The 13,636-nt window shown below is 33.1% G+C and overlaps 1 protein-coding gene and 18 non-coding genes across 19 annotated transcripts in view; 1 reads left to right on the plus strand and 18 right to left on the minus strand.

The window, feature by feature from the left end:
• Positions 1 to 1,995: 1,995 nt before the first annotated feature.
• On the minus strand, positions 1,996 to 2,068 carry Trnak-cuu (transfer RNA lysine (anticodon CUU)). The gene has a single exon. It is a non-coding gene; the product is annotated as a tRNA-Lys (tRNA).
• Positions 2,069 to 2,136: 68 nt separating this feature from the next.
• Positions 2,137 to 2,209, minus strand: Trnak-cuu (transfer RNA lysine (anticodon CUU)). The gene has a single exon. It is a non-coding gene; the product is annotated as a tRNA-Lys (tRNA).
• A 72-nt stretch (positions 2,210 to 2,281) lies between these two features.
• Trnak-cuu (transfer RNA lysine (anticodon CUU)) lies at positions 2,282 to 2,355 on the minus strand. The gene has a single exon. It is a non-coding gene; the product is annotated as a tRNA-Lys (tRNA).
• Positions 2,356 to 2,422: 67 nt separating this feature from the next.
• On the minus strand, positions 2,423 to 2,495 carry Trnak-cuu (transfer RNA lysine (anticodon CUU)). Its single transcript has one exon. It is a non-coding gene; the product is annotated as a tRNA-Lys (tRNA).
• Positions 2,496 to 2,697: 202 nt separating this feature from the next.
• Trnak-cuu (transfer RNA lysine (anticodon CUU)) lies at positions 2,698 to 2,770 on the minus strand. Its single transcript has one exon. It is a non-coding gene; the product is annotated as a tRNA-Lys (tRNA).
• A 69-nt stretch (positions 2,771 to 2,839) lies between these two features.
• Trnak-cuu (transfer RNA lysine (anticodon CUU)) lies at positions 2,840 to 2,912 on the minus strand. Its single transcript has one exon. It is a non-coding gene; the product is annotated as a tRNA-Lys (tRNA).
• A 72-nt stretch (positions 2,913 to 2,984) lies between these two features.
• Positions 2,985 to 3,057, minus strand: Trnak-cuu (transfer RNA lysine (anticodon CUU)). The gene has a single exon. It is a non-coding gene; the product is annotated as a tRNA-Lys (tRNA).
• Positions 3,058 to 3,129: 72 nt separating this feature from the next.
• Positions 3,130 to 3,202, minus strand: Trnak-cuu (transfer RNA lysine (anticodon CUU)). The gene has a single exon. It is a non-coding gene; the product is annotated as a tRNA-Lys (tRNA).
• Positions 3,203 to 3,270: 68 nt separating this feature from the next.
• Trnak-cuu (transfer RNA lysine (anticodon CUU)) lies at positions 3,271 to 3,343 on the minus strand. The gene has a single exon. It is a non-coding gene; the product is annotated as a tRNA-Lys (tRNA).
• A 69-nt stretch (positions 3,344 to 3,412) lies between these two features.
• Trnak-cuu (transfer RNA lysine (anticodon CUU)) lies at positions 3,413 to 3,485 on the minus strand. The gene has a single exon. It is a non-coding gene; the product is annotated as a tRNA-Lys (tRNA).
• A 72-nt stretch (positions 3,486 to 3,557) lies between these two features.
• On the minus strand, positions 3,558 to 3,630 carry Trnak-cuu (transfer RNA lysine (anticodon CUU)). Its single transcript has one exon. It is a non-coding gene; the product is annotated as a tRNA-Lys (tRNA).
• A 68-nt stretch (positions 3,631 to 3,698) lies between these two features.
• Positions 3,699 to 3,771, minus strand: Trnak-cuu (transfer RNA lysine (anticodon CUU)). Its single transcript has one exon. It is a non-coding gene; the product is annotated as a tRNA-Lys (tRNA).
• Positions 3,772 to 3,842: 71 nt separating this feature from the next.
• Positions 3,843 to 3,915, minus strand: Trnak-cuu (transfer RNA lysine (anticodon CUU)). The gene has a single exon. It is a non-coding gene; the product is annotated as a tRNA-Lys (tRNA).
• A 74-nt stretch (positions 3,916 to 3,989) lies between these two features.
• Positions 3,990 to 4,062, minus strand: Trnak-cuu (transfer RNA lysine (anticodon CUU)). The gene has a single exon. It is a non-coding gene; the product is annotated as a tRNA-Lys (tRNA).
• Positions 4,063 to 4,129: 67 nt separating this feature from the next.
• On the minus strand, positions 4,130 to 4,202 carry Trnak-cuu (transfer RNA lysine (anticodon CUU)). The gene has a single exon. It is a non-coding gene; the product is annotated as a tRNA-Lys (tRNA).
• A 71-nt stretch (positions 4,203 to 4,273) lies between these two features.
• On the minus strand, positions 4,274 to 4,346 carry Trnak-cuu (transfer RNA lysine (anticodon CUU)). Its single transcript has one exon. It is a non-coding gene; the product is annotated as a tRNA-Lys (tRNA).
• Positions 4,347 to 4,414: 68 nt separating this feature from the next.
• Positions 4,415 to 4,487, minus strand: Trnak-cuu (transfer RNA lysine (anticodon CUU)). The gene has a single exon. It is a non-coding gene; the product is annotated as a tRNA-Lys (tRNA).
• A 1,409-nt stretch (positions 4,488 to 5,896) lies between these two features.
• Positions 5,897 to 5,969, minus strand: Trnak-cuu (transfer RNA lysine (anticodon CUU)). The gene has a single exon. It is a non-coding gene; the product is annotated as a tRNA-Lys (tRNA).
• Positions 5,970 to 7,485: 1,516 nt separating this feature from the next.
• LOC144858932 (histone-lysine N-methyltransferase MECOM-like) overlaps positions 7,486 to 13,636 on the plus strand; it is a 130,405-nt gene continuing 124,254 nt past the window's right edge. The window contains exon 1 of the mRNA XM_078715081.1: positions 7,486 to 7,645. Coding sequence (XP_078571207.1) covers positions 7,609 to 7,645 — 37 coding nt within the window. The 5' untranslated portion in view covers positions 7,486 to 7,608. The remainder of the gene's footprint in view (positions 7,646 to 13,636) is intronic.

Here is a 13,636-nt window from a genome sequence, read left to right on the forward strand (position 1 = left end):
GTGGAAACCAAGTTTATTACCTTATTATATGCTATTGGATGTCATTTCATATATGGAGATGTTTAAGTATTACTATTTATAAATAACGCTAGTGTTGAGATCTATTTAATTAATTAAGATGTTTTAAAATAGATTAACTACAAGAATAAGACGAAATAATGAAATATAAATATGACGGCAATACTGAATGACGTCAGTTTAAAATATTTTAGATGTATAGAGGTGTATCGCCATTAATCGTTATAACATTGTATACAGATGCAGATACGAAACCATTTAGAAATGTTGCTGTAAAAAGTGTAACGGTGGCTTGCTTATTAGTGGGTGTGAATCGTTCATAATATTTATTTTGGTATTTAGTGACCAGTTTTATGATCAAGCTTGTGTTGATCTTTAGTAGAGACTATTTCGTCTAAAAAAAAATTAAAATCGAAAATAAACACCCATTTTTATCATCCATATCTCCTTTTGGTAAAAGTTTTGTAGTCGGAATGCTACAGAGGGCGCTATAAAATCATAACCATACACGATACCTCAAAGCGATCTTTTTACCTGCGTGTGGTGACATTTGTCAGGCCTGCTTTTTCAAGAATTTCAGTATAAATATTGTATTGTAAGCCTAAGGTTTACGCAATCAAAAACATCGATTTATTATGATATTGTTCATTCGCGCGCAACATTATTGCGTTGGACGGCGTTTCACGGTCCTAAAGCTTGGTTCCCACTAGCGACGCAACCTACGCAACGTAAGAAAATGCCCTTCCAATAATTGTGTTTGCCCCCGCTTGCGTGAAATCAAACCTGGGATATTTGCAGCACTGTTGTGTCGTCAGTTCCAACTTGTGATTACGCAATACAGCACTTTGCGTCAATACGTCGAAGAGTTGCGTTACGTTGCGTCGCTAGTGGGAACCACGCTTTATATTATACAATAATTATGCAACATCTACATAGTAATTTTATATCAGGGAACAGTTATACTGTTCCAATAAGCATGTTAATACATTAATCATGTCATAATAGTGTTGGCTACCACCACTAATCACAATAAATTGACTGGTTTGTTGTTTTCATAATTCACAGAAAGACACCAGTTTTGTTCAATATGACCACAACAAATCTCGCTTCAAGTTCAACAACTTTTGATAATTATTAGTTTCTATTGACAAACAATATCAGTGTAATTTTAGTAGGCCTAGTAGGCCTATAACACGTTTTCCGGGAAAGACCCACAAACACAAATTCACGAACCAGTTTTTTGCGTAAAAGGCACGCCAAGCTGTTGGTCAGACGGTAGCGGGGTTTTGCGCTATATTTTATAATACTAAGCCTATGTGGAATAATTTCTATAACAAAAGATGCAAATAGTACAATAAATCAATTCTAACATTTAGTGGGGTTGCTGATGCAGTTCGGTCATCTACCTACAATAAAGTTAAATGTAATAAATAAAATAATGTACATAATAACCGGTTATGTTGGTAGGTTACCATTACGTGTGCGGTTTTCAAAATTAGGTCACAATACATATCGAAATATCAAAATACACATTTTGCTATTAGAAATAGAACAGTTTTATTTTCTCAAGTTTCTCAAAATATACTTAATTAAACATAAACTAGGCCTCTGTAAAGCAGACCCGCGGGCTTCTAGCAATAGCAGACGCCGGGATAAAAATATTCAAAGTTGAATAAAAACACCTATATTATGTTTTGTGACATGACTTATAAGGTTGTTTTTAAATGTTTTTAAACATTAATTCCACTCTCAATTCACTGTGACTCCTACTTTAAATATCTATTTTTTGTATTCGGTTTATTATTGAGGTAAGGTTTGCTAGGGCGGTGGTGTTATGTGGATCGGGTCCAACGGTAAAACACATCAAAGTATTCAGATTCGCCTCAAATTCGTAGCATTTTTAAACGTTTATGAACTAAGGGTACAGTCACACGCACACGTGACTCATTACCGTCCTCAAGCTTAACTAAAAAATGGCGCCCAATGTGGGGATCGAACCCACGACCCTGAGATTAAGAGTCTTATGGTCTACCGACTGAGCTAACCGGACTATGTGTTACATGACTTCTGAATATTATCTCATCTCAATACCAACATTCTGTACATTACAAAATAGTGCGCCCAATGTGGGGCTCGAACCCACGACCCTGAGATTAAGAGTCTCATGCTCTACCGACTGAGCTAACCGGGCTATGTGTTTCATGACTTCTGAATATTACTTCATCTCAATGCCACCATATTCTGTACAGGAAAAAAAAAAGTGCGCCAAATGTGTGGCTCGAACCCACGACCCTGAGATTAAGAGTCTCATACTCTACCGACTGAGCTAACCGTGGTATGTGTTACATTACTTCTGAATATTACTTCATCTCAATACCAACATTCTGTACAGGGAAAAAAAGTGCGCCCAATGAGGGGCTCGAACCCACGACCCTGAGATTAAGAGTCTCATGCTCTACCGACTGAGCTAACCGGGCTATGTGTTTCATGACTTCTGAATATTATCTCATCTCAATGCCACCATATTCTGTACAGGAAAAACAAAAGTGCGCCTCGAACCCACGACCCTGAGATTAAGAGTCTCATGCTCTACCGACTGAGCTAACCGGGCTATGCGTTTCATGACTTTTAAATATTATTTCATCTCAATACCAACATTCTGTACAGGAAAAAATAGTGCGCCCAATGTGGGGCTCGAACCCACGACCCTGAGATTAAGAGTCTCATGCTCTACCAACTGGGCTAACCGGACTATGTGTTACATGACTTCTGAATATTACTTCATCTGAATACCAACATTCAGTACAGGAAAACGAAAGTGCGCCCAATGTGGGGCTCGAACCCACGACCCTGAGATTAAGAGTCTCATGCTCTACCGACTGAGCTAACCGGGCTATGTGTTTCATGACTTCTGAATATTATCTCATCTCAATGCCACCATATTCTGTACAGGAAAAACAAAAGTGCGCCCAATGTGGGGCTCGAACCCACGACCCTGAGATTAAGAGTCTCATGCTCTACCGACTGAGCTAACCGGGCTATGTGTTTCATGACTTCTGAATATTATCTCATCTCAATGCCACCATATTCTGTACAGGAAAAACAAAAGTGCGCCCAATGTGGGGCTCGAACCCACGACCCTGAGATTAAGAGTCTCATGCTCTACCGACTGAGCTAACCGGGCTATGCGTTTCGTGACTTTTAAATATTATTTCATCTCAATACCAACATTCTGTACAGGAAAAAATAGTGCGCCCAATGTGGGGCTCGAACCCACGACCCTGAGATTAAGAGTCTCATGCTCTACCGACTGGGCTAACCGGACTATGTGTTACATGACTTCTGAATATTACTTCATCTGAATACCAACATTCAGTACAGGAAAACAAAAGTGCGCCCGATGTGGGGCTCGAACCCACGACCCTGAGATTAAGAGTCTCATGCTCTACCGACTGAGCTAACCGGGCTATGTGTTTCATGACTTCTGAATATTATCTCATCTCAATGCCACCATATTATGTACAGGAAAAACAAAAGTGCGCCCAATGTGGGGCTCGAACCCACGACCCTGAGATTAAGAGTCTCATGCTCTACCGACTGAGCTAACCGGACTATGTGTTTCATGACTTCTGAATATTACTTCATCTCAATACCAACATTCTGTACAGGAAAAAACAGTGCGCCCAATGTGGGGCTCGAACCCACGACCCTGAGATTAAGAGTCTCATGCTCTACCGACTGAGCTAACCGGGCTATGTGTTTCATGACTTCTGAATATTATCTCATCTCAATGCCACCATATTCTGTACAGGAAATAAAAAGTGCGCCCAATGTGGGGCTCGAACCCACGACCCTGAGATTAAGAGTCTCATGCTCTACCGACTGAGCTAACCGGGCTATGTGTTTCATGACTTCTGAATATTATCTCATCTCATCAATGCCACCATATTCTGTACAGGAAATAAAAAGTGCGCCCAATGTGGGGCTCGAACCCACGACCCTGAGATTAAGAGTCTCATGCTCTACCGACTGAGCTAACCGGGCTATGTGTTACATTACTTCTGAATATTACTTCATCTCAATACCAACATTCTGTAGAGAAAAAAAAGTGCGCCCAATGTGGGGCTCGAACCCACGACCCTGAGATTAAGAGTCTCATGCTCTACCGACTGAGCTAACCGGGCTATGTGTTTAATGACTTCTGAATATTATCTCATCTCAATGCCACCATATTCTGTACAGGAAATAAAAAGTGCGCCCAATGTGGGGCTCGAACCCACGACCCTGAGATTAAGAGTCTCATGCTCTACCGACTGAGCTAACCGGGCTATGTGTTACATTACTTCTGAATATTACTTCATCTCAATACCAACATTCTGTAGAGGAAAAAAAAGTGCGTCCAATGTGGGGCTCGAACCCACGACCCTGAGATTAAGAGTCTCATGCTCTACCGACTGAGTTAACCGGGCTACGTGTTTCATGACTTCTGAATATTACTTCATTTTAATACCAACATATCTGCCCTGTCATGAAAGAACGACTCAACTGACACATTTTTCAAAAATCACTTTTTTAGCTTTTTGGACTATTTAGGGAATAATACACCTTGTGGTATATTCAGATATTCAAAATTTTGACTAGAAATATGAAATTTAAAATTCAAAATACCACTCAATTGCAAGTGTGTGTTACTATTGTCATCAAAGACTAACTCAACTGCAAATGTCATGAAAGACTCACTCAATTGACATATTAACACCTATTATGTCATAGGAAACCCATTCAAGTGCACAACAATGGTGTTTACTGCACAACAAGCTGTGTACTCAAATGTTGTTGTTTTAAACATTAAATAATTTGGTACTGCCCTACTAATAATTGTCAATATTTATTTTATTCAATACTTACTTAAACTTGTTTAGTTATTATTAGAGTATTAATTATATTTTTCGAATATTCAGAATTAAATACCCCGGAGAGACTACTGTATGTGAACATCGTTATGCTATTATTGAATATTCTCCCTCTTAAATTAATACTTAAAACTAAAAATTAAAAATACAAGAAACATGAAAAACAATATTTTAAACTTATTTTTAGATACAAATATATGTACAAACTATTATATATACAGAAAAGTGGGAAATTTGATTGTAGCAATATAACGACGGTAGTGTCCAGACAAAAATAATTTTAAAAATGAATGAATTAAATATCATGCCTTAAAAGGTGTCATTATTTTGAATAACATATATTCTTGTTCATTTTCCTCTAATGAAATAATATCACATATAAATTCATTCTTTATAAGCAAAAACCCCAATTAGTCTTAGGCTTAGCTTATAACAAGCCAAAAAACGCACAGGCAGACAATGGGCTTTGGGTGCCTTATATGACGTAGACAAAATTGGCCTAGGAACATAAATCATTTTAAAAATCACTATATAACTAAGTATTATATGAACTAAAGTCTTATTATCAAATTATTAAATAATATAAAATGTTTTTTATATATTTTTACGTTAAATTAGTACTTTCTTGAAAATACATTTTGTAGTTGAGTTGATTCTTTCATGACAAATGCAGTTGAGTCAGTCTTTCGTGATTTTCTTGTGTATGATTGACCAAGAATGTTATGAAAAAACAGTAAAATTGACATATCTAAAATTAGAGTCAGTAAATTTAATAAAACTTTCTACACAATAAAGAGTACTTATATGTACTACTAAAAGGTGTGAAAATCAAAATAATATTATCTACACATAAGAAGGGCTAAAACAATAACACGTTTTGTTGATTATCTCAAAACTTTGGTTTATGCAGTTGAGTCGTTCTTTCATGACGGGGCAGATATTCTGTACAGGGGAAAAAGATAGTGCGCCCAATGTGGGGCTCGAACCCACGACCCTGAGATTAAGAGTCTCATGCTCTACCGACTGAGCTAACCGGGCTTGTCGTTAGATTACCCATGTATTCACGCAAGCGTTCGTTGTATTAACTTCAATGGCGTTTTAAAACAGAAGTTTTTAAGTGGGAATGCACTGTCCCATTCCAGCTTTCTCGATTATTTATGCAATATTATTTGAGATGGACTAAAAACCCTTATAAAGGGTCCCTCTACATGTTAACCCTCTTGAGTATTTAGAATATACCCTGAAATACCGTTATACATATAAATGTTTACACATATTGTACACTTTTTGTGGTATCGAAATAAATCAACTAGCCTACAGTGCTAAGTAAGTATATCAGGTTCGTCTGAACCTATGTGTTGAACTGTGATAGACGCATCTAGATTATACATGAATTGGATTAAAATGACTTGGGATTAACGTTAAGCCTTTCTAATCTGCAAATTGACAGCTGATGGGATAAGTTTGTGGATCAACGTGTTTATACCTTCATGGTGGAGTGCGTAAACTCGTAGTTGGAACTAACATTTATTATTTATTACATGTTCCATTGTTTTGACGAGAATTCACCTTTACCAAGAAACTTTGATATATGCCTATTCCACTTTTTATCCACCATTTTAATTTTATTTTACTTAACCTTATTTGTAGATGGTGACCCTGAAAAACGTATGTTGACAACCAAGGGGCCCTCATGATGAGTTATGATAAGTGTCCGTGTGTAAAAGTGGCTATGTGTACTAGTACATCGGGATAACACCCCTACTCTCGTCTCGAAAGATGTACTAGGTTCTTTAAAATTCACATGAATTAGATGTGTACACGGGACCAACGGTTTACAGTCCATATATAGTTTATAGTTATAAGACTCGTTACCATCAGACTCATGGAGCGAGTGAGGCTCGAACCATTGAGCGATTGAGGCTCGGAACCATGGAGCGAGTGAGGTATGTACAGGTAATAATATCAGTATATTACCAATATAATTATTTGTTTAAATATTAAATTGTTTTTTTTGTGTAAATCTGGCCACTACTTGTTGTGACGTGATTGTGAATTACCGTATGTTTATTTTTGATATAATAATGCCATAAACCACTCGCACCCACCAATGTCATATATGCTTATTTTATTAAGATATTTGAAAACAGTGTGCCTTTCTTTAAATTTAGATAATAAGGAATTATATAGGCTAAATTTCTCTATAATTATGGGTGTAACATTAAATTTCTCTCTGTAATGTCGCGACCTTTTTATTCAAGTTGTCGTTGAGGAATGCTGGAAGTTAGAAAACAACTCAGGTAACCACATTAATTTTAACATTTTGTTTCCTTGAGATACTAATAGATCACGCCATTAAACCGAGAGTGTATGAGTTCTAAAGGTGGGTACGGTGTATACAGACAAAACTTTTAGAATTTGTTTATAGACATTTGCACGAACTCCGCCTACTTTTAAGAACATTTACTATAGGTGGCGCTATAACTATACCAGCCGTCAGACGTTTTCACAAGAAATTTTGTTAAAAAATGTTTGATTGAACTGTTTAAGGTCAAAAGAGGACAACAGAAAAACCACCTAAATAAAGTACATATCAAATGTATTGAAAGCACTTGGCAATGATAGAAAACAGGAAGAACAAGTAATCAAGAAATATTTGTTTGCGCTTCTCCAAAGAATGCGATCTAAAGGAAAAGCGAGAAAAGTTACAAAAAGTAAGTACATTTTGGATTGCCCGCTATAATAAGTTCCTCATTAAGATAACGAGACCACATGTCAACGAGATGTCTGGGCTAAGCTTACACCTGGACGTGCGATAGCTCAAACGGAAACTTATTCAATAAACATACATTTATTGTAAATAAATTAAACTCCACATAAATTATGATAAACTAATAAACATTTTACATAATGGAAGCGCTGATGTTTGTAAACATTAATATTTAAGCATCTCTCGAGGGCCCTGAAAAACTGCATGTGTTCTAAGTAGTACAAGTATTCCAAGCCCTAGTTTTCTTTCGATCAACAAACAATTAAGGACGGGAAGACATTTTGAGGAGGTATGCTCATTAATTGCAGCGTCAAAATATTTATTATTTACATTTAAGCACGCGACTATTATCAATTGAAAAGAAAAATGATTTATATAGCGTTGGCGCTGCTGCAACTTTTAAAGTTAGAGCCTAAAATTAGGGCTTAATTTGTAGGTGGACCTACAGCTAGGCCCTAGGCCCTTTGCCAAGTAGGCCTAGATCATTTGGTCATTTTATGATTGTTTAGTACCAGAGTAATGTTTGTCCATGGTACTATACATTTTTAGTGACCACAGAGATAGTTTTGAGACATGCATGCCATATTAGTCTTACTGTACCATAGTTAACAGTTTTAAGTTTAGATTCATATCGTAATAACTTTGTTGTTGTTACATTGCAATAAATAAATAATTTTAATATTGTTGTAAATTTATGCATGAGTTTAGGCCCTATTAATAAAATTAGGAAAAAATATTTTATTTTATATTTACAACACAATTTTATATTCATAATAAACTAAACAAATAAAAAAATACTAGTAATTCAATTGAACAAATATTCAACTTCCCACAATGTAATAATAAATAAAAGGGAACAAACAACCACTGCTGTTGACATAACCTTTGACACTTGACTTCACAACTACCATGTAAAAAAAAGATACTATACTTGGCAAAAAGTAAACAAAAATACACATAGTTTAACAATAAAAAAGAATAAAGGTCTTGTTACTTTAGTACGTTCTACCATTTTGTGTTTTTGGCGCAAGTTGTTATCATTATATGCCTTTTATATTTAAGTAAAAACATTGTCACATGATCTGGTAGTTGCGATGTCTCTGCCTACAAAACAACAAATAAACTCAAGTAGTGTATTTGGCCTAATGTATAGTAATTAAACAAATTATAATATAATTTTGTAATGAATGGCCTATATTAAAAAGTTATAAAAAATATGATTAGTTGATCATTATTGTAAAACTTGAAATGAGCATTATTATATAATTATATTTTATTAAAAAAGAAACCAAATAATAAGTTGTCTGGTCATAAATTTACAAAGCCCTCAAGAAAAGTAACTGGTTTGTATCAGGAGATTACTCTATGCTCTGTTTTTGTTGTTGTTATTAAGGTCTTCTCATTGATAGACAATCCTTAACCATGGAGAAATAAGTTATCTTATTACTTATTAACTTAATTTCTTCATTTCATATTAACCACACTGATCCTTTCCTATTTAAGATTACAGTAAGTTTCATCTTTATGTGGTGTGGCTAGTAGTAGAACACAATTTTTCTATGTACAATACATTGATGATATAGCTAGAATACTCCAGGGAGGGATGGTAAAAAGTAAAGAGTGGGTAGGGAAAACAGTACTTTCTGGTATGTAGGGGTTAAAATAGTGGTAAATTTAAGCTACCACATATACATTACCATAGGCCTTTAAAAAAGCTAGGCTAGGTAAAAGAATATGGTTGTCTCTTTCATTATCATCATAAATAAATAGGTTTTTTTTAATATTAAATTACTTTGTTCATCACTACATGTATTGTGTGTCCTTTATGTTATTATTTCATATTTTTACACTTCATTAAACCTTAATTACCCATAGAATTAACTTAAACAAATAGTTTACAAACAATACATTGTTGTTATTAGAAAAAAAGGTTAAATTCAAATATTTTTATTGTTCACACCACAAGCAAAATACAATAGGTATACACAATGTAGAAAATATTGTTTAGTATTTGTACACACAATTTGTTAAAGTTAAAATAATAAGTGTGTTTGAAGAGCATTACAAGCAGTCATGTTTTTTTAATTAAAAAAATTAAATTATAAAGTTAGATAAAAGTAAAATCTGAGACGAAAAAATATTATTTTTATATACACCTATCTACTTCATCATCACTTGAGAAATTCCTATGGTCGAAAACATTTGTGATCAAATTAAATTTCCAAATCCAAATGTAGGACTTTGTATAAAACAACAAGTTTCCAATCATCAATCCAATGTTTTTCATGAATTATTAGAAAATAAAAGTTTTTGAGTTTTAATTTTTAAAATTTTGAATTGTGGCAAACTGCCCTATCAGTACTTTTAAAAATATATATTAAAATAAATAAATATTATATAAAACTATAAAAATTAAAAAGTAGGATAGAATGATAAGTCATTATCTTTTATTATATTATTAAAATTGTTTGTATTTGGTGTTTTCATATAAAGAATATAAATAAATTTAAAATGTACTTGGAAAGAAAAAAGTAATTAGTAGACTTAATTAAAAATAATGATTTTGCAAATACAATACTTAAAACATTATTAGTTTATATAAGCTCTGTTAAGTAAACAAGTAAAAACACTTGTTACAAGTAGTGATATAATTTGAAAGTAGTAGTCAATACAATGTCTGAAGAATTTTATATGATAGCGAATATGAAACAAGTAGTACTTAAAAAGATTCTTAATTATTAATATTAAGCCATCACACTAATAATTGATCGGCTGTGTATGGGGTTGAGAAAACACAATGATATCTTCATTATTGTCAGTAACATAATATTCTTCACATCTGACGATATAATATATAATTCATTACCGTTCTCCAGTTACATTGTTATAGACATAGTTGTCAGATACATCGCGTGTATAACGCAGCTCTTCAATAGAGTTTGAAAGAATCAATTTTTTTACTATCAATTAGTATGTGCCTGCAATATGATGTTCAGTTTAAGTGGCTACATGGTAGGTAGTAGTAGCTGACGGCATCTTTGCGTTCACTGCAATCGAATATGATGATTTGCTGATTGCAAAACTCTGTAGGCTAGGTAAACACACTAATAAAAGAGTGGTAAGATCATATCAATAAAACATCTGCTTTCGACTCCTTGCATTCCTCCAATATCTATAGAAATGTTGATCATTTAATATTTGATCTAGTAGAGTTTATTAAAAATTTAATAATTCATTAATGTGTTGTAATTGGATTTTGTATTAATATAAATATAATCATATCTAATAATCAGCAATGGTTTATGTATAATAAAAGCAATGTAATAAATAAAGCTTGTATCTAAAGGAAACACAAAGTTGGTAAGGTACCTTGATGACCCTATTCATTATACCAATGTATTATTTATGAAATATAGAGTTATATTAGAATTAAGAGCAATTAACAAATGAAAACACATTGTTCCAAAATCATGAGAGAAACACCCTTTGAGAAGGTAGGAAGATTTGTGAGGTAGGAGTAGGCCTACTACACAAGCCTTTTTAATGTTTAAAAATAGGACCAGTTTTTTTTAAGTATAGAGCATAAAACCTAAAGGAAACACAAGTTGGTATGGTACCTTGAGGACCCTATTCATTATACCAATGTGCAGATAGGCTCAGTGTCTGCAGACTTATTTCTCCTGGGCCTCTGATGTACTGTAGGCATACTCCATAATCTTTAATTCTAGAATTTTATATTTGACTTTATCCTAGGGCGTTCCTCACTTTAAATCACCATGTCGTCTACTTATTCCTTCTCCATACAGCTGCTCTATCAATAATCTTCTTTTCAATAGATTGACCAGAAATTGTTGAAACATTTTCAGGTGATACTTTCTATATTTGCTGTAACGGGTTAAGTAAACCTTATACTGTATTGTCTGTAGTTGGTTAAGTTCAAATGAACAATAAATGAATGAGAGAGAAGCTCCTAGCCATTCTAAAGCAAATTCTTTATTGCTATAAGCAATTTGGTTATTTCAGGCTATTCTCTTGTCTTTTCCTATTGTCTAGAGGATGTTCAACGAGGTGTGTGATTAGTTCATAAAGTGGTAGAACCACAAACCAATCCTACACCTAATGCTGTAAATTTGTACTTTTTGAAAAGAATAGACCTATTATGATTGTAATTAGTTGTTGATTAATTGATTAATCAGATCAATTGACATATTGATTACTTGATTATCCATCATTTAATTAATCAAGTGATCAATTGGTTGGTTTAAGTATTGGTTGATTGATTGATTGATCAATCAGTTAATATGTACATTTTATAATTGCTTTTTACTGAAATCCTGTATTTAAACATGAATTAATTAAATCAAATAATATATATAAATTGAAAATGTAAAAGTTCTATAACTGAAGTTTGTCATGTTTTTCATAAGTCAAAATACAACATTTCAAATGACCTAAATTAGTCAATATTAATAAACAAGGTTCTTATTCGTCTTCTAATATTATCTAGGTTGTGATGTAGAAGTACTGCAATTATAGACATTAATATGCAATTTTATATTATCTTTAATTTAATATAAACATGTTTCTGTATTTATTCTTGAGATAAAATAGTAAAAAAACTATTTAAATATAGAGCATGAATGCCAGCCATGTTATTCTATTTCCTAGTAATTATATCTCTGTGGATTGTAACCTTACAGAGAATGTTAACATAAATAACTGAACAATATTCAAAGAAAACTCTTATAATTTGAATTCTTATATATATTAGGCCTATTGATATTATCTCTTCTTGATTAAGGGTTTCTTTCCTAATTGTTTCTGTTAAATAAGTTTAATGTTGAAATAAAAGACATAAAACTTCCCAAAACCAAAAACATTCTTATTTTTCAAAAGGTCACAAATTTCATGAAATGTAAAATGCATTGTGATGAAAATCAGAATTTCTAGGATTCTAGGAAACCAGATGAGCTGTGTGGTTTTGTAATTCTGCTATGTGTCATGTGAGTAGAAGAAGAAGAAGCAAACTAATATGTAAAAGATATCAGTTTAGTCATATACGCATTATACTGCCACCAATGATTGCTATTACTTTCAATGAGCAGACAAAATGGAAAAAAACAATAATTATGTTTACAGTAAATGTTGGCTTTTAAGTATACCAGGAAGTTGTTTTAAATTTACCCTGAGTATACATTATTGTTTAATTAATTCTTAATTATACAATTCTGGCATGATTTATAAACTTGCTTAAGAAAATTTGTTGATTTTGCTAATCATTTTTCAAAATAACCCGAAGGAAGTATTTTTGCATATTTACATCTTACAAGATCAAGTCCATTAAAATATAAAAACCCATTTTTATTTAAAAAGTTTTTCACTTAAGCACTTTTGAAAATGATAAATACCAGCCCTGTTCAGTTACATTTGTTTTATGCTATTCTCATGTCTTTATTCATTTTTACTTATCATTTTATAGTCTTTATATTTAATATTTTCTAGATAATGATTTTTCTCTTCCATATTTCTTTCATTCCATGAAATTATATTCATAAACAAACATTTTGACCTTTTTTCCATTGACCTATTTATTACATAGGCCTACCATAACTTCCTTGAACAGTAACAACATTTGCCCAATTCCTTGCCCTGTTCATTATAAATGTGAATTTATGTAATCTTTGATTATATAATTAACATGGCCTATATAAGATTAAAAAACTATAATTTGACATTGAATCTAAATAAATGTCTCCTAAATTATTTGATTTTTTTCAAAACTTTTCACGTTATTGGACGCGATTTAACAGGCAATCGTTGTGGTAATTCAGGAAGCATTTGAGGTGATAAGATTTAGAATTGAATACGTACTAAGTTCTATGTCAAGTGATCACTTCCTCTTGTTGGCGTTGAACACTTCCCGTTCACAAGATCC

The sequence above is a fragment of the Antedon bifida genome, chromosome 2, assembly GCF_963402885.1.
Source record: "Antedon bifida chromosome 2, ecAntBifi1.1, whole genome shotgun sequence".
Taxonomy (NCBI): domain Eukaryota; kingdom Metazoa; phylum Echinodermata; class Crinoidea; order Comatulida; family Antedonidae; genus Antedon; species Antedon bifida.